The 19,761-nt window shown below is 36.1% G+C and overlaps 1 protein-coding gene across 1 annotated transcript; it reads right to left on the bottom strand.

Annotated features, from left to right (window-relative positions):
- Positions 1–86: 86 nt before the first annotated feature.
- LOC139142120 (neurogenic locus notch homolog protein 1-like) lies at positions 87–19,474 on the bottom strand. Its single transcript, XM_070711950.1, has 15 exons — positions 19,229–19,474; positions 16,392–16,778; positions 14,862–14,959; positions 13,024–13,599; positions 10,747–10,940; positions 9,556–9,930; positions 8,527–8,678; positions 7,716–7,953; positions 7,055–7,139; positions 6,420–6,615; positions 5,419–5,556; positions 4,530–4,681; positions 3,709–3,856; positions 3,247–3,344; positions 87–2,737 (listed from the first exon to the last, which is right to left on the bottom strand). Exons 1-15 carry the CDS (start codon positions 19,338–19,340, stop codon positions 1,589–1,591), a joined length of 4,098 nt encoding a protein of 1,365 aa, XP_070568051.1. The 5' UTR covers positions 19,341–19,474; the 3' UTR covers positions 87–1,588.
- Positions 19,475–19,761: the final 287 nt, after the last annotated feature.

Consider the following 19,761-nt stretch of genomic DNA (forward strand, 5'->3'; position numbering starts at 1 on the left):
GCAAGTTGTTCATTGCAATGTATTCAAAGAATTATAACAGTTGTGACATTTGTATTTCATGTTTTTTTCAAAGGTGCGTTGAACCTTTAAGGCTTGAACTCCTATATATGATAAATTCTGAGAAGTTCCTAGAAAATCAGGCCTTCAATGGTAAAACAGAATTGAAATATCTTTAAATTGAAAATACATTCTATTATATATGGAAAAGATAATATATTGCTTTGAAGTCTATAGACTTGATTTGAGAGTTGTCTGTTCAAAATAAGTATGTGAGTGTGAAAGTAACTTCTTGTGTGTTACATTTATAGCAACCTTTTGAAGGTTTTTCTTTTAGGATAAACTGATGTCAAGAATTTGTCATGATTTACAGCAATCAGTCTCCATTGATATATTGTACCAAAATGACTATTAAATATTTGGTTAAATTCATCTATTGGGGCTACTTTCAATGAAAACTGACTTGACTTTGCTTTAAAGAGTTTGTTTACGTACATCAAATGCATTGTATTTAAACTATCTTTATATTGTGCATATGGAAAATAAAATGATAATCCATTCAACAAATCTGTTCAGTATATTACATGATCCATATTGCAGTTTATTTTTAATTATATTTTGAAATTTATACAATGATTTAATGCAACAAAAAGGTTTAATATTGACATAAACTTATCGTATACAAAGTATTAGCAATAGCAAGAGCTTCAAAAATATAAACACATCCAGACATTGACCATATGAATAACAATGCTTCAAGCTCATAGATCAGTATGCTAAGGGCAATGTTTCATCCAAGATGGCATCAACAGGGGGATTTTCCCTTTACCAGAAAATTTAGGGGGGATTTCACCAGTTTATGAGTTCTACTTGTATCTCTAAACTGTGACTGGCACCATTTCATGTCGGGCTGGTCCCCCTTGACAAATTACTTGGGGGTGCCAACATGTCAACAGAGGGGGAATCCCCCATCCCCTTGTCTAGATGAAACACTGTAATTCATTGATCTTCCCGAATAGATAACACCAACAGAGAGTTGTCAGGAAATGGGTACAAGGTTCACTGAAATACGTGAAAATGTCCTCTGCCTCATTATATCCTGTTCATTAAACTGTTAGCACACTTATTCAATATATGACAAAGTTTCAAATAATTCTTAATATGGTTCTCTATAATATACAGCTCATAATATATAAATAGATGGTGCTTTATAAATTTATGTTACTTTGCTTAAATGCAGAAACTGTAGCCACTACATTCACTTCAAATAATTCCACAACGTTGTAAAGTTAGCTGAAAGTTATATTAGAAAGAATCTTGGTAAAATCCACTTGTCAAATCTCTCCAAAAGTATTGTCACAGTGTTCCTTTTTTATAACTACTTGTAATCAATATAGAAATTGGGAGGGAGTGTCAGTGATGCAGGGTGTATATGAGGATTATAACCTTTTACATGCATACGCAAGGTGTCCAATACAAGCTCTTGCCAGAAAATTTTGAAGGTATATGGTAAATTGATCGCATAATCTTAAAAACTAATTGGATGCAAATAGTGTAAATGCTTTACTTTATCATCGCTGTCCATACTCAACTATGGACATGCTACAGAATAGTTTTGAAACATGCAAGCATTATCATAGCTTTCAGAGTGGTAATCATTTTGTGTGTCTGTAATAGTAGACTGTACAGGTTGTTGACTGATTTGAGTGAGTGCTTGAAATGCCGCCATCTGGGATGGAGAAGACACAAAGTAACCATTTTGAGAATCAGCTATACATTCCGGTGACGTGACCGAGACGTTTGGACTGTTGGAATTATAGGACTCTGGACTCATTCCGTTGTAACCTTCACAGTGTTCCTCAGGGGGAATGATGTTTGAAGTGGTGCCAGAAGCTGGGTTGACTGCTTTCATCCATTCAGAAGGTACAGACACAGGCGCTGTTACCCCAATATCCAGGTCCAAGCCACAACTATTGGAATAGCCTGTTGGTTGGTTTTGACTGCAGCTGCTTGTCATGTGTGCAGGTAACGATGGATTGTGACTACCATCATGAAACTGGTTGATATTTGTGGGTAATTGATGACTGATGTTGCCGGGAATATTCCCATCCATTGTGTTGGAATGACAAAGGATAGCGTGGCCATTGTATGTGTCAGGTACAGAAGAACTTTCTGGATAGAAAGGTGATATCAATGGATTTTCCAATGATAATGCATTGGCTGCATCCATTTGCAGCTGATGAGGAAACCCAGCAGGTGGCATCTGCAGTAATTGACGCTCTACTGGTAAGGCAGCACCAGCACTCTGATAGACCCCTGGTGGATCAGATTGGAAGTTTGCTTCGTTCTGATTTGTCCCAAAGACATTCAGAATAAGATCATCAAGGGGCAAGTCTGCATGAATTGGACTCGATGGGTTATCATATTCCATGTAAGGCCTTGGTGTTTTACGTTTCTTTGACCCGCTGATGCTGATATTGGCTGCCATGAAGCTTCCAGTGGCTTGTAACTGGTCAGTGGCTTTGACGGTGGCGGTCAAAGCCAACAGTGCTGGTGGACTTTCACCAATGTTGTATTCTTCCAACAGTCTGACAATGTCATTATGCAATCTATGCTTGGCAATGTCACATGGTGATCTATCCATATGATCTGTAATCTCTCTATTTGCATAATGATCTAGCAGGATTTTTGCGCTTTCATAGCTTCCTTCTCTTGCAGCTAAGAATAATGCTGTCTCTCCCTGCAAAAAATAATGAAAACACTGTGTACTGTCTTGTTTTTCTGTCCACAAGAAAGAGATAACCTAGGGTGTGTCAAAAGATAATGTGTTATGTAGTTGATCTGACAAAGAGGAACTGGACCTAGCACAGAAAACCTTGGAAGGCTGCTGAGGTTCAGTCATCAGCAGGCACACAAAGCCACAAGTGTATTGCTCTCTTTGTATGGTTACTGGAAACGCTGCTATGCAGCATTATTAGGGCAGGTGTTTGACACCAAGATTTTATGTAACAATCTCCTCCAATTAAAATTGAAAGTATCCTTGAAAATTGCCTTTCTGAAGAGGTTGTTGTCAAAAAAAGTCACTGACAAGCTTTTCCACTTGTTTTCCCTCTGCAAAGTAGTTGAAAGCACTGAAGGTAAAACTTGCAACCATCACAACGGCACATGCAAAATCACTGACAAGGCACAATAATACCTAATGCTTGTGATACTTTAAAACTCAAGTGAGGAAGCAGTGCAATAATATACCTTATCATCCTGTGTATCCTTATTGGCTGAGTGCTTCAATAGAAATGTTATGGCTTCAAAGTTGTTGACAGCTGCAGCCCAGTGGAGTGCTGTCTTTCCTGAAAAGTGATCAAACAATAGTACATTTCATACAGTGTGCTTTATTCAACTTTGATTCTATGGTGATTTCAAAGATTTCTCTCAAACTTTCAGGCTTTTTTCCACCTTAACCCTTTCACCACCATGGTTTGTCCCAAATCCATTGTTTTCTATGGTAAAGTTGGACCTGTACACAGGGAACAGGGGTGAAAGGGTTAAGCCAGCACAACATTAACTCCATCTTTTGGGCAGGTGTTGATTGTAACTTTTCTGAACAATAGCAACACTGCCTCTCCATTTATTGACTAAGACTTTGACGTGTTCAGATCAACCATACCAAGATAAGAACACAAATTATGTTGGTAATTACAGGGAAGAGCTTACCATAACTATCAACAACATTAAAGTCTGCTCCGGCATCTATAAGCTCTTCAATTGTATTTTCAATTCCGAGGCGTGCAGCCAAAATCAGAGCAGTTGTACCATCATGGGTTTTGGCATCAAGGTTTGTCGCCCGATTTCTCAGTAAAATCTGAAAATTAAAAAAATTCCAAACTTTATTTGTAAACTATTAATTAAAATCGATATCATTATTTAATATTATGTCTAGTTGTGAAATTAGGAAACTTACCCTCTATTAGCAACATGAAGATATTGAATTGATTTAAGTTCAATGTGATACAAGTCAGGGGTGTGTACTTTCTAAAAAATGAAAGTGCAATCACTTTTGAAGCTAGTATAATCTCTCTTCTCAGGTTTCAATGAATCCAAACATGATGATTTTGATAGAGTTTAGAATAGGAAACTAGTTGATGAGAGAGCAAACCAGCATTTTCACGCATATTTTCACAGACAATGATGACTGATGATGTGCATTGCAAGGTCAAGTGTGGTGATATGATATTTCAGCTCCAGTAGAAAGTACCTAGAAATTCGATCAGTTGCTTGAATGGAGGAATACATCAATGTTACAATATCTTGTGTATTTGGTGAACATTATACTTACTTTTCTACAAATTCATACTCTGATAAATGATAAGTCTGTATATTTATATTGCCATCAATAGTTTGTTAATGTCATGTACACCGTTAATACACTGGACAGTGATAAACATACCCTTGAAGTTGTCAACAAGGAATTGAGCAAGACATTGAAACAATAGCAGTGAACATATCTTGTCTGGAATTCAAAAGACACACAATACCTGAAAGACTCCATTAGCATCAGCAGCTATAGCAGCATGTAGTGGAGTCCTACCAGTCAAGTCTTTGGCATTGCAGTCAGAACCACTGCTCAGTAATGACTTGGCAGCATCAGCACGGGCATAGCGGGCGGCCATGTGCAAAGGTGTCTCACCTACAGATATCAAATCACAATGTTATCTTGTATGAGCATGTCCATTAAAGGTATACAGTCACCTGTAATCTAAATGTATCCATATATGGTCAAGGGGGCGTTCCTTGGTATTCAAAATGCCCATTTGAGGGCGCTGTTTTTAAAAAGTGGCCACCCGCTTAAAATCTGTGATTGGTTAGATTTTCTCTTTCCATGGTAACTGTGGCATAATTGGAACAGGTGACAGTATACCTTTAAGCACGGTTAACTTTATAGTCTGCCTGGATGTGTTGCAAGCTTGTGATGATTATAAGATGGGTGATGTGGTAGTTAAGATTGAGGCATGGGATCAATTTCCTTGAAGGATTTTGCTACAGATATGGACACATTGTGGTCATCAAGTGCATGGGTCTTTGTCATCATTACCTCTCACTAAATAGAGCTCCAAAACCATAGGAAAAAAATTCCATGTATGGTAGGTTTAGTTTTGAGGCTTTTAATTTTAGCCTTTTGTTTTATTGTGATTTTGGCAAGGGTTTATTTCATTAATCGACAATATTATCAAAACTTTCATTTTCAACCCCATTAATACTGTTACTGGAGAATTTTTAAAATTTGCTCCAAAATTCAAGGACATTTAACATGTAGCATCATGCACTCTGAATCAAAAATTGTTGGCGACTTCTTGTCTTTTTGAGTTCATTCACCATTTTGATAAATTTCATATACCCCCGGTAGAAAACATGTTGAGATCTAACCTGTTCTCTTTGTAGCAACAGATGGACATGCCCCCTGTGCAAGTAAATCAGTGACCAGTGCTGCAGATCTTGATCCATTCTCATCGCTATCTTCACCATTATCACTCTGTGCTGCGAGCATCAATGGTGTTACACCATCTGAAATGAAATTCTTGAGGTCTTACATACGGTGCTTGCAAAATGAGTTACTCTAATGTTGTTAAAACTGAAAAATAAGTATTTCTTCTTCATAATGAGCTAGCCTACTTACACTCCAATTAGAACTTAGCTTTAAACAAATTGCCATTTCATTGAAAATAAGTATAAAATTGAGCTATTTTTCAAATATTAGAAGTGTGATTTATGAGGTACTAGAACCAGGAAGCAAAGGTTACTGGGCAGGACATACCACGTTCCTATATACCATAATTACTTGTACATTAAATGAGATGTACCGTACAGTTGAGTGAAACATTGAATATACAATTGTGCCAAAGATTTACATCCATTTCCATAGACCACCCAATCAATACTATGAGTCTGTTTGCCACTAGGGTAATGTGCACCTCAAAAGTGAGAGAATTATACTTTTGCTCGCACTTTCCTTAAGAAAACTTTCAACCATTCTCTTTCAAAATTAAGAATAAAATTCAGAGGTCACCTTGCAAATTTTTATACTAGAGAAAGTTCAAACAAATTATCCAACATTTTTGAATTTCAAAGTGGCCACCATCCCTGTGTTAACTATGGGGAAACATAATTATATTTTTGATTTGTGAACAACTAAGACTGAAAATTCTTGTTTCAGAGCTTCACAATGAATCCCTACAAGCAGTAGATGAAAAACATATTGTAAAACTTTCAGAGTCAGAATATTTTTTCCATGAGGTGCATTTGACCTTAAAAGAAAAGGCAGGAAATGCAAACAAGAAACCTTTGATGGTTACCATTGAAGTACCATTGTTAAGAAATGACAGACAATACGTCATACACTGTATGTGTATTTGGAGTTCTGCTCTTACCAGGCCCATGCATATCAAGTGCCAGCCTCGTACTGTAATCTTCGCCTTCATCAGTGGGTGGTGTGAGTGCAAAGGATGCTGGGATGTGTGTAGCAGGCCTTGCCCAAGGTGATTTGTCTGTGGTGTCATCGTCACTTTTCAGCACAGCATCAATACTGCTTGGAGAGCTAGTGACAGGACTTTGAGCGTCCTGAAACTGATGGTGAAATAAATGAAGAATATTCAGCATCCAACTTTGTCCTAAACCTATACTCATAATTCTGCACTTATATTAAATTTGATCTACTTAATGAGAGATAGATTGTATACCAATTTAGCAATAAAAAGATCAGAGAAACATTATAACTCCATATCCAAAACTATAGGTCATCTTTCTATGATATCTCAGAATATCTCTGTTCCAGAAATATTGGATGAGAGAGGCCTTATTATTCTAAAAGAAGATTGTACACGTGTAGAAATTGATGTATCTGCTACATGTTTTCTTTGAAATTCTTTGACGTATTCACTTTGCAGAAATTACACTTATATATGAAGCTAGACAATGCGCTTGTGTCTAACAGTAAAAAGTTTTGTATTTATGCTGATGTAATACAAGCACATAACGTATTGCCCTATTCTCAGTATCGTAATACCTTGATTCTCTTTTTGACATGTTCAGATGGTTCATGTGAGGGTGAAGAAGCAGTTGTTGAGTTAGTGATGATTCCCTCCAATTTTCTGCAAAAAGCATAGACAAAATATAGCCAAAAAAGTCAAATAACAGAGTATAAGTGACTGAAAAATTAACATCCTATAGACAGAGAACTTAAAATTTTCAGCTCACTCTGCCAATTATATTCACATCAGTGGATATAAATATTGTTTTCCTCAGTGTTGGCTAAAAAACTTCCTTAATTGTTAGCTGATTTTAATGATACTGATAAACGTATACTAATGTTAACGCTCATTGGAAAATAATACCATCATGATAAGCTTCAAAAACTCTACAATCTGCTAAAAAAATATAAGTCAACTGTAGCATATGTTTGTCAGCCATCTGGTAAAGATTCAAGACAATTACAGACATGAACTGCTGTACAACTTCTTTCAAATAGAACAACAGGTCCTTTGAAATCTTTCACACTTTTGAAAAGAAGCGTGCGAAAGGCAACTGCCAAGAACCTTGCTTTAGATCCCGTAATATCCCTTTGAACCCGGCTCGGACAGAAATGTCTGATGACGTCATATAGTACCAGGGGGTCAGGGTGCAAAGGGTTAATATCCCTTCAAGTCAACCGGAATTTATTTACTAACCTCATGCTCAGACTGGCATCTCTATCATCTCCACTGTCCGGCTGTCCATCAGCTTTCCGTTTCTTTGTAAGGCTGAATGTAAAGTTCTCTGGAAACCAGAGTTTGCCGCGTGCCTTTCTCCTTCTGGATGCTGAGAGTAGAACCCCCAGTATTGGTATTATAACTACAATGACTGCTACCACTCCCACTATCCATATCAGATTACTTGATGGTTCATCAGGTGGCGAGTCTTCCTCCACTAAATCAGGACGCAAAATAATATTTATAGAAAAGCTGTCTATGATACTTGTTCTGTACACTGTTTTCAGACAGACCACTTAATTGATCTTACCAGTTGCAATATAAATTTGCATTGTTTCTGACAAATATTCACTTTTTTACAGCTCATAACTTCTTACAACCCAATGGCCGGCCATCTATTTCACAATTATAAGACCACCAGGATTATTTCAAGAAATATTCATATTGATGTTCTATAGTACTGTAAAACTTGAACATTGCACATCCTCTTTAATGTGGTACAAACCAATTGAAAACTTTGAGCGATACATATTGCAACACTAATGAATTAGGAATGAACTGAGAATCTTGTCATCGATATTAGGATTAGCATGAATGTATAGAGACTATGTGTACGTAGTGCATGACCTGACGTACACGACTATTCAACATTGATAATGAGTTATTAGCATAAGATTTGCATACTTCAGCAATATTAAGTAACATACTTTGCATGAATGGATGCTATTAATGATGGTTTATGCATTAGAAGAATAAGAGGAAACAAATTGTTACATAGATATTTACTTACCATGCACACTGTGGATTGGAAACTGCACAGTTTTCAGAGAACCCTTTGAAGACCTTGCTGCCAGAAATGAAGCAGCCTGATTGGCATTTTCAAAACAATCTCCACTGGTCACATAACACTGCCTGTTATCAACCTTCAAGTAGACTTTAGAACTGAGAATAAATGAAGATTATTATTAATAGTACCATTTTATTTCTAATTATTTCCAACTTTGTCTTACCAGATTTGACAGTTATTTAACAATAATAGAAAGGACAGATGGGTGTGTACATGTCCACTACATTCTGTGTGAAAGTCATTCTCCCTAATACACATGGTACTCAGAATTGTTGTAATTTTGAATTTTAAAAATGTTTACAACTTCTTGCTTTTAGTGGTGAGTAAAATCATTACATTTATGTGAGTGCCTGTGCCTTGATGTTGTAACCAACATACTCAAAGGCAATGTCAGCCTCCACCCCTCCCCCTGCGGTTTTCAGAAGTGTGACCAAATGTATGTGCCACATGTTATGGATGCGATTACACAGTCTGGTCTAATCTGCATAAATGTCCCTGATTGTTTTGGAATAATTTATGTGACTGAAATAGAATACGTGCGTGGTACGACTGAATTAATAGCGCCCACAAGTGTTGACTCTGATATTGAATAAGTTCAATACATAATACACCATGCATATTTATCTAAAGAATTTATGACCAAGATGAAACACCATCATGGTGGTATTTTCATGGTATGGTCATGACATCATGGTGCTTCATGAATAGTTCATATCAACTAAAGTCTGTGGTATTTTCTGAACAGCACATCCATCAAACTAATATACCACAGCTGGGCTGGTCAATGGCAATGTTTTGAAGTGGGCATAAGTATACATTTAATAAACCATACTAAGGCTTTCACTACTGGAAAACCTAAAAACTGTTTAACTAACCACAAGAGATAGCATATCTTACAAATGATAGTGCAAGCAAACATCTGATTATCATAGAAAAAATGTAATCTGGGTTTCTAGTAACAATTTAACTTACCCTGTCAAGGTTTCTCGTCGTCCTATTTTATGACTATCTATTTTTGCAAGCTGTGTAACACTGCGTTTCACAACCTGAGCTTTATTATCATTAGTGGCTGTTTCCTCTTCACTCCAATAAAGAATTTTATAATCGCCATTCCCATCTTCGACAAACACCACAACTGCACGCATGATGTGACCAATCTCACGGAGGAATGCCTCAGCATTGTTACGGATCACCTCTGGCTCTACCAGTACCGTCATAACGATTGTCCCCTCGGCGTATCTTGGTGGGTAGTCAACACAATCCAGGCCATCCCAGCTGCACTCCGCTGTGTTACAGCCATTATCACAGTGACCATCGTGATAAAAGTCATTACAATATGCATCATAACTGTATAAAAGAAAATACACAAATTTCAATTTAGCACTTTTGTTTCGTTTCATTCTGCAGACCTATGGTACAAATGAAATCATGATCAATTTTAAAAATGCCATTCTGAACAGTAGGAGTTAATATTCAAATCAGCTTGCCACTAATGTGTCAGTCTTATTTTTGATTATCTTAAAATTTGATTTCAATAACTGTGAACAATTTCCAGAAATCCTATCATGTCACTACAATGCTATTCTGAAAATTTACCAGATACTGGTTTGTCATTGTACCAATTCTAACCAGGCTAAAATGCTTTTTGGTAACTGCTAGACTGGAAGATCCATCGCTCGAGGGCTCTCTCTACGCTCCCCCCTCTTAAGAGGAGGGGAGTGTAGGGAGCGTCCTTGAGCGACAGATCTTTAAGTCTAGGTAACTGCCTGTCTTGCAGAAAACAGAACATATCTCAAGCCTGTATACTACTCTGCAGTGGTAAACAATAGCTTTTTCATCTCTGATTCATTTTCTGAATATTAATAAATAAAATTTTTTCCATCAATTGGATAGAAAATTCATCTCATTCTCCTAACTTTCAAAAGATGGTTATTTTGTTATCTTTGAATATGAACATGATCCTTGATATTTTATACTTAACTTCAAAGCAAGTTCCTGTAAACATGATGAGATAGGATCTCGATATTCACGTCTAGAATGTGGATGGAGAGTGGCTCAGTTTACAAGCATGTGCAGTCTGGTAAATCAGACAATTTTGATGGAAAATATGGTTGTATCACTATCTATTCATCATGAACTTCAAAGTGTTATGAAGGCATTTACCTGCATGGTCCAAGGGATGATCTGCAATCAAACCCATCATACATACACATACCAACATTACAGTCGTCATCGCATACGCCATCTTCAAAGACATCCCAACATTTCACTGAAGAGACAGTGCAGTTTGCCCATGGCAACAGACCAAGAGAACACTCCATACCATCCCAGGAACATTCGTGTGTGTTACATTCCTCCTGAAGTTCAAACAAGACGAGGAAGTTTCCTCGGTAGGAAAGACAGCAAAAGACGAGGGAAAAAATTTTTATACTCAAATGGATCTTTGTATTCAAGTTCCTTGAGTATTGTTTTTCAACTTGTTCATGGAGAACAAAACAAGGTTGACAGGACCTTGAGGGCTGAAGAACATTGAAATATGATGGACAAACTCAGCTTCACAATGGAAGAGCTTATTAGATCAAAATACAGACTTTCAATTTGAAATTTTGACAAAGTCAAGCAGTGTTTTTATGGTTTGGTTGGTTTTTAGCTACTGTAGACTATAGTCTATAGAAGCTATTGGGATGGGTATCCGTCCGGCGTCCGTCGTCAGTCTGTATGTATGTATGTATGTATGTATGTATGTATGTCCGTTTGTGAGGCGTCCGTCCACTCAAATATCTTGAGAACCGCAGTACTTACTGATTTGATATTTGTTGTGTAGATGAAAAATATGATTTTGAGAAACTATTTTTTTAATTTTTTGATATTGTTGAAAATAGGCAAATTAATGCCAAAAAGGTGTTTTTGGTAAAAATCTTCTTCTTCATAACCGCTGGTCAGACAGCTTTGTTATTTGGTATACAGGTCCCTAGGGATAACCCAACTTAGATTTGTTCAATTGTGATGAAATATGCAAATGTGTATTTTTAAGGAATATTTTTGTCATTTTTGGTCAAAGTTTGACTTACATTGTATGTAATTCTTGTACTGTATAAACCCTATCAATTCACTCAGAAAAAAATAATTAATATGATTTTAAATAATTGAATTAATTAGGAAATCATCAAAGCCAAAATAATTATAGTGTTGAATTATCAGAAAGTTCAACTTTTTTGACAGTTCATAGTGAATTGAGGATTAAAACATGTAAAGGCAACTTTCCTGAATCCCAACTTTGATATATTCTGAACCACCATTTATGTTATCCTAAAGAAATTGCTCATAATAGTTTGTCATGATAGGGTGGTCAATAAATAGAGATAGAGAAAGTTCTAATTTCCATTTATGGTTGACTTGTTAAGGATAAAATAAGATTACTTTTTGAGGAAAAAAATAGAGTGATCAATTAAAAGAGTGGTCAAAGTGATAGGGTTTTTATGGTAAAGCTTGGCTGTAAGATTCCTCATGTGCTATTTATAGCAGTTATGCAATCTGTGTAAACAGTGCAATGAAAGTGTAACATGATTCCTTATAATGCTTTTGATGACCTTGAAATTCTTAAGTTTCAAACATTTGTCTTTTCAGTGTGCTTTCTCTGAGTACATACAGTCTCAACTTATTCGACAGAACTTACTTACAATGTTAATTTGAAAGTTAAAATGTGCTTGGTTAATAGGATGAAAATACTGATATTAAAAGATAATCAGCTCAAGATTCTTTATAACCTGACAGATATGCTTTTTTTTATGACGTAACTTTTGATTTAAGCAAGTCTTGTTTACTTTAATTAGAATGTAATTAACTCTCGTTTATTTGCTATTATAGACTAATATAGTCTGATGAAATATGCAAATCTGTATTTTTAGGGAATTGTTTCCATTTTTGGTCAGGCCATCCTGAAATGAGCTATCAAAGATATCCACCTTCTTCATCAATACATGTGTCACAAAAGGTTATTCTCTACATAACACAGCAGAGCTCTGTCAACTGTTGAGCCGCTTGTTTTTTCAAAACTGCTGGTCAGACAGCTTTAATATTTGGTTTACATGTCCCCAGGATGACCTTAGTGAGATAATTTCATACAGTCAGGAAATACTTAATTTTGTATCCATGTCTATAGTAGCTTCAGGGACAATGGCCCTATGTTTTGGTGAATATCATTTCTTTGCCAATGAGATACATGCTAAATAAATATTTAATAAATTACACTGATTCTCAGAGCTGGCAAATGATAGGGATACGTGATGTTGATGTGCAGAGTTTGTGTTTATGATGCTGCAACAAGTAAAATGCCAATATGTACATTTTTGATATGTCAATGGTGATAAATGTTTAGATAATGTACAATTGTTACAATAAAATTATTTTGACAAAAGTTCATAGTAACAATAATCTTACATCACAAACTCCATTGCCATGCTTTGATTCACATCCAATGATTCTACAAGCACCTTGAGTTGGTGTAAGTGCTACAGAGGTCAAAGTATTTTTGGCTGTTTGGGTTCTGCTCCCTGCCAATGTAAATGTCTCAGCAGGTTGCTCAGCTGCCAAAGTACGTTTTGCTGTTGCTGAACTTCTTATTGTAGCTGTTGTAGTAGCAGAATGTGTAGTGATCCCAGTGCTGCTTGCCATGGAAGCAGTGCTACTTTCCATGGTTGTCATTGGTGGAGCACTTGTGACATTGACACCAATACCACCTGGAAATGTGACATCAAGCACATCACACTGGATTCCATTGAACAGTGGAGGACACAGACACTGGAAGTATCCCACCTGATCAATGCAGGTTCCGTTATTGTCACATGGATTGGAGCTGCACTCATTCCGGATGTCATTTTGGCAGTTTGTTCCATCATATCCAGTCTCACAGTGGCAAATATATCCATTCTCAATTGGCTCACAGACTCCACCATTCACACAATTCCCTGGTTGACAATTACTTTCAGGAATTTGACAGTCAGAACCAATATATCCCTGCAATAGAAAAGCATTTTACAATTATCAGATCTTACTCAGATTTCATCTGCTGCCCATCGCTTTACAACTTCAAAGTGTTTTAATGGTGACACTAAAACCATTTTTAGAATGCACTGCATAAAGTTTAATGTTTTTCCAGATTTCTTTTCACTAATAGTTGCTGTTTCAAAACAACCTCATAATTTTTTTTATATAAACTGAAAGATCTATCAGCAATATTGTGAAAATCTCTGTATATGTATACTAACATTTTCTCAAACATTTAATTATCAATATCAAGAAATTGAATCAAAGCATGCAATTCTTGGCTTTCTATCTCTGGAGGTAAATGAAGAGTTCAAGGTAGGAATTGCTGTATTATTCCCCTTTCATACACAGCTTTTCGTGACATGTCAACCTTTTCTATAACACACCATAACCAAATATGAAAAAGTAGAAATGAGACCTGGTTTCACAATGTAAACTGTTTGAACGATTTCTATGACATGGAATAATCAGAAACAATTTGTAAAAACATGTTAGTTCCATTCCCCAACCTTTGAACACTAGCTTTGGCTCAGTCTCTCATGTCTTAATTGAAGAGTTAGATCTACAAATGGAAGTACGGTGAAATTGGTAAAATTCTTATTGAAAGCTCATACATTAATGCTTAATAAACATAACAGTTGTCAAAACTAGCATTTCAAAACTGCTATTAGAGAGCCAAAGATTAACAAGAGCATGAGTATTCATCATTTCCTGCTGCCATCTATTACTTGTGATGAAGTACTCAACTTTTTGAATTTTTAACTTTTTTAACAGTCAATGTTCAGTCACTGATATTTAGCTCAAAAATACACTGAGCTTTTTCAGATTTGCTCACATTACAAAGTTGGTATGAAATTGGCAGTCTTCAATTTTTTGCAAAATTGGTTGGGCATCCTCCAGCCCTGAAATCACTCCCAATGAATTACATTAAATTTTATGACTTGTTAAACACCAGTGATAATGACGAGGGTTTTATACCAAAACTACTTTTCTGTCATTTGTGTGAAATATCACTGTCGACTCTTTCTGTCAATGGGTCACTAATGTATTTTGTTCTGATACGTGCTTCTTGGTAAATTCCAGTGAGCTGGGGTTGAAATTGCTGCAGTACAATAGCTCAAGGTTTTGCCATCCCACCAACAACCTCTAGCAAAACCTTGAGCTACTGTACTTCAGCAAGGGTTGAAATAACTACAACATAGTTGCCTTGCCCTTTGCCATGGATCACTTACCACTGTGCAACCACAGGTATAACCTGATCCACCGACTACACAACTGCCACTGTTTTGACAGGGGTTGGGATTACAGATGTCTGTTTGACAGTTTATGCCTAGTGAAAGAGAACAGACATCAAAGGAATTGTTAAAATGTAAAACTAGCAACGTCCAATGCTTGAAATTGTACCACCCAAAAAATGAAATATTTTTAAAACTTCTGTTTTACTTCATAGGGATAAGTGAACCATGTTCAGAGAAACATGGCCGACATTTGCAATGTCTTGACCATTTGAGTGAATGTGCTGAAGTTTATTCAAATTACCAACTTCTCAGTTTCTTTGTGCTTATTTGTTGTTTCTTTGGCAAGGTTATAGTTATGGTGTGTTGTGTTTGTTTGACTTGTAGTCCAAGGTCAGGCTGAACATGAATTGTTTAACATTTAAGGAGTGAAATTTGAGATATTCAAACCCATTTAAGAATGACTCACACATGTAGTGCCTTTACAGTCTGCTATTACAAGTGATCTCATTCATCATTTATTTTGTCTGGTTCGAAGAAGAACATAAATACTAATATATCTCTAAAACTGTTAGCTGACTGATTTTTTTACCATTGTAAAGTATTGAAAACCACCCACACTTAGCTTTTTATGGCATTGTTGGTGAAATGACCGACACAGAAAGTGCAATGTCTGAATAAAGCATAAATTAGCTAAAAAATGAAGGATCGAATGTAAAAAAAGGTTTCTATTTTCTATAACAAAATTTTTATATAACAGCTATTTACTGTTTTTGCTTCCTCTCTACTATCTACATTTTACTTTTCACACTGACTTTATCCTTCTGTGCATGTGTTTTGATGTTCTTCCCTTTTGCCAATAAACTTTTAGACTCGAACAGGGAGACCACCTGTTTTTTGTGAAAACAATGCACCAATGACAAACAACTGGACTTTAATGTTCTCTTCAACCTCAACTACTTACTATACCGGTATTTCTCAGTCAATCCATTACGTTGATATTGTAGTTGGACTGATTTTAGTCAACCCTACAAAGTTATTGGTTTTAACAAGCACATCCTGCCCATATTAAAATATCTACAGAAACCATCATGGAGTCCCACACTGTTCTAGTTATAATGTAATATTCCAATGTTACATTATAAATGGCGTATATGCTGCCAATATGTAAAAGAAAATTACAGTAAACAATTTATCAGACGGCACTGTGAAAGATGAAAGATGTCTGCAGTAATTTTTATAACACATGCAAGGGTTCATACATAACCGGCCTTTGAGTGCATGCTGTCTATTTCAGTTGTGTTTGTAAAACATCATGCAGACAATTTTTTTTAGATCAAGAGTTTTTTTAAGATTTTCACAAAAAATGTTTTATCAAAAACTGTCGCCAATAAAAGTACATCCATTTGGTCTAAATTTACCAAAAAAATGTAACAGAAAAAATTCACGATAATCAGTAAAATGTTGCACTTAAATTTTGGTTAGGAAATTTTCAGCACTCAAAAATATGAATATATAAGTCTGTACCTGTGAAAGCAGAAGTGCAGGAACAAGTGTAGAGTTCTGGATGGACAGGATCTGTTGTACAAGTACCGCCATTCTGACAGGGTGATGAATCGCAGGCATTAGCATTCAGATCAGTCTCACAATGGTATCCTGAGAAATCTGGGGCACAGAAGCAGACGTAAAACAGAGGCTGTGACGTTGGACAGCTCATGGTGTAGGAGCAGAGTGGCGGAGTGTTGTAACAGGTGCCGCCGTTGAGGCATGGATCACCGTATGTAAGACATGGGAATGGGTCATCACTCTCACAGTGGTCCCCTATTTTGCCTGGGTTACAGTCACAACTGTATGTAGAACCATTATTGACACAATCGCCATTGTAATTACATAATTCAGCAACATCTGACCATCCTAAGTGAAGAATCAGAAAACATTAGGAAATAAAAACTCACTACAGTAGTTGATTTTTGTAGCTGTACTGAAATCTGAAAAGTGGTGATATAGTTAAGATACTTTTCGCAATGCTACCATGGTTCTTGCATTAGTGAATGTGTTAGGTACTCATGAACATTTTATCAATATTTTGTTCTCCATTGAAATTTTTATCCACTGAATAAATTTCTATTTGTATAAAACTGATAATAAAGTGTGGCCTTCAACTTTAAAAGGCTGAAAACTGAAAGGCAAGAAATATGATATGATTACAATGTGTATTGAGAGCTAGTACAGTACAAATAAACACATCATTCTGTGCCCTCCCCAGTTGATCCAATAGCTTGTAATTAAAGTTGAATGTACCCTTGTGATAGATATTCACACAAATTTTTATTCTCTTGTGGTCAACCGCTTGTCATGTGGAATAAGTAAAGTTTTGTGAAAGTAAAAATTTTGTATTTTTCCCAATATTAAGTTAACACTGGGATGAGGCCATTTTAAATTTCAAATAACGATAAACATTAGGTATTTGTTTCTCTAATACCAAATTTTGCATGATGATACGAACTCCTGATTTTTAATAATGTTTTAGTAAAAGTACAGTATAGTTGAAAGATTCCTTTAGGAGAGTTTGAGTTTTTCAGTTTCAAAGTGCATATTACCTTTATATTAGTAAATTTTTGTGAATTTAGATCTTATATTCTGAGAACATAAACATTCATAAATAAAGTCTTGCAAAATTATGAGTTAGCGTAGCATGTTTTATAGGTTAGGATAGCAATAAAATCATTAGAGTTGCATGGTGTAGGGGGAATAATTGCATCCAGTGTTTGTAATTCAATCCACTCAAAGCACTCACCCCACAGGGGTTCTTATGTACCTGTAAATCTTCTACCTAAACACCGGGGCACTGTCAAACCACTTGACGAGGAATTTGAGACATTGTAAAATAATCTGATACCTCCAAGGAGTCAAGTGCTACTTCACAACAGCACTCAAAAGCATCATTGAAACATCTATTGGTTATTGCTAATGTTTGCGTGGTGGTTTCTCAGGAGGGTAAGCTTTTGGAGGATAATGCGTATGACTGGCAAATTTGATTACAGAAATGATTGGCCAGGATGCCATATATCAGAGATCTACATGTTGAAATGTAAGCAATAAATTGCTTTGCTCAGGTACAGGTCAATTTTAACACACATACATATGAAATTTGATTGTGAAATTTCACCAAAAAATGTTGATTTACTATGGCAGTCTATGAGAAAACTATAAATAATTTTTTCACAATACAAAACTAGCTATGTCTGTGCATTTATATGTATTTGACAATTGATATAAATGTCTTTGAATAGAATAAGGGATTGAAAATGCAGATGTGAACAACAAATATGAAATTTTATCCCAAAATATCAATTCACTTTACAATATAAATTGAGGAGGGTAGCTGTTTGTAGCGCACGGAAATTGGGGGATGATCATTATTTTTGTGCAAACACTTTTGAAGGGTCACTGTTTTTTGTGTGTCATTTTCAAAAACCCCCAACCCCACCCCCTGTGATTTTTGTCAAGTCCCTTAAAAACATACAATTCTGATTTTCAAGTATTTAAGCTGGTGTTTTCAGAGCAGTTTATCAACAAACGCTTCAAGATATCCTCAAAAGTGGAATTTTGTTACATTCATCTTAATTTAAACATACGGATGAGAACTAAAAGTCAATTCTCAAATCAACATAAACTTCACGTGGGGTATCTACAATATCTAAATATCAAAGTAATCTGACCAATTGTTCTGGAGCATTTAATTTGGATCATTTCCACTTTTGGGAGCTCTTATGTGTATTTTGAGTATGTCGTGTTGATTTCAATAAAATCTCACAATGAAGAACATGCAGACATACCTTGAAATTCCAAGGTGATAATCATGCAATTCACAAAAGCTATCTTTTGCTGATGACAAACACATTGTCAAGTATTTGCTGTATACAGCTTAATCTTTGCAGACTGATCTTAAAATGCTCACACCCATACTGTCACAATCTTTTGAAAAATTCAGAGGTAACTAACGGATTGGTTATTCAACCGACCAGTCATAATAACATTCTTACTTCACTGCATTATAGGATGTTCATTTTTGGTATACAATATAGGAATTTTGGAAAATTACTGCATTTTGTATTCCTATTGGCCCCATCTCTTCATAGAATTTACACAAAGGCTTTCTAGATCTTCATTTGGTTACTCACAATATACCGGTAGGTTATTCAGTTGTTTTTAGCTGGGTAGATTTTAAAGAGGTTCATCATATTGGCTATCTCTAAGAAGAATACCCATCAAAATGGACAAATAATAACCCCACAAAACTATGTCTCCTGGACGAGGCAAAATGGAGATATTCTGATGGAATTAAATGATATTTTACAAACCTTGGTCCTGTGTAGCCTGCTCACATGGGGTAAGTGCTGCAGTAAATTTCACAAACACACACAGGATCACTGCTTGAAAGACCGGTCCATGTAGTTCAGAACTTAAAGACATCTTGTGAACGAAAAGAGTTCAGCAAATTTGTCACAGTACCCTGAGATGCTGACTGTACCATGTTATAAGTGCAAGCTGGTATGAACTCACAAACGTCATTCAAGGGTCACTCCAGACTTGCGTCTCAAATTCTCAGGTTTCTGTTCTTCCTTTCATTACTATCCAACTGTTGCCATGGTAACTTTTCAGTGTCACCACACCATGAATGGCCTCCCATTGTTGTGAATATTTAGTAATCCTACCCGCCCGTGTCCCCGGCTATGCTGTTGACACGCCGTGGCCAGATTTCCTTTCCATGGCGGAATTTACAAACTTTAGTCAATGCTGCTAAACAAACTCCATTCAACATGACCAACAATGGGGATATGCTGACAGGTGAATGTGAGAAGTTTCAGCTACCAGGCAGTACAGCGCAATAATA

This window comes from Ptychodera flava, chromosome 10, assembly GCF_041260155.1.
Source record: "Ptychodera flava strain L36383 chromosome 10, AS_Pfla_20210202, whole genome shotgun sequence".
NCBI classification, from domain to species: domain Eukaryota; kingdom Metazoa; phylum Hemichordata; class Enteropneusta; family Ptychoderidae; genus Ptychodera; species Ptychodera flava.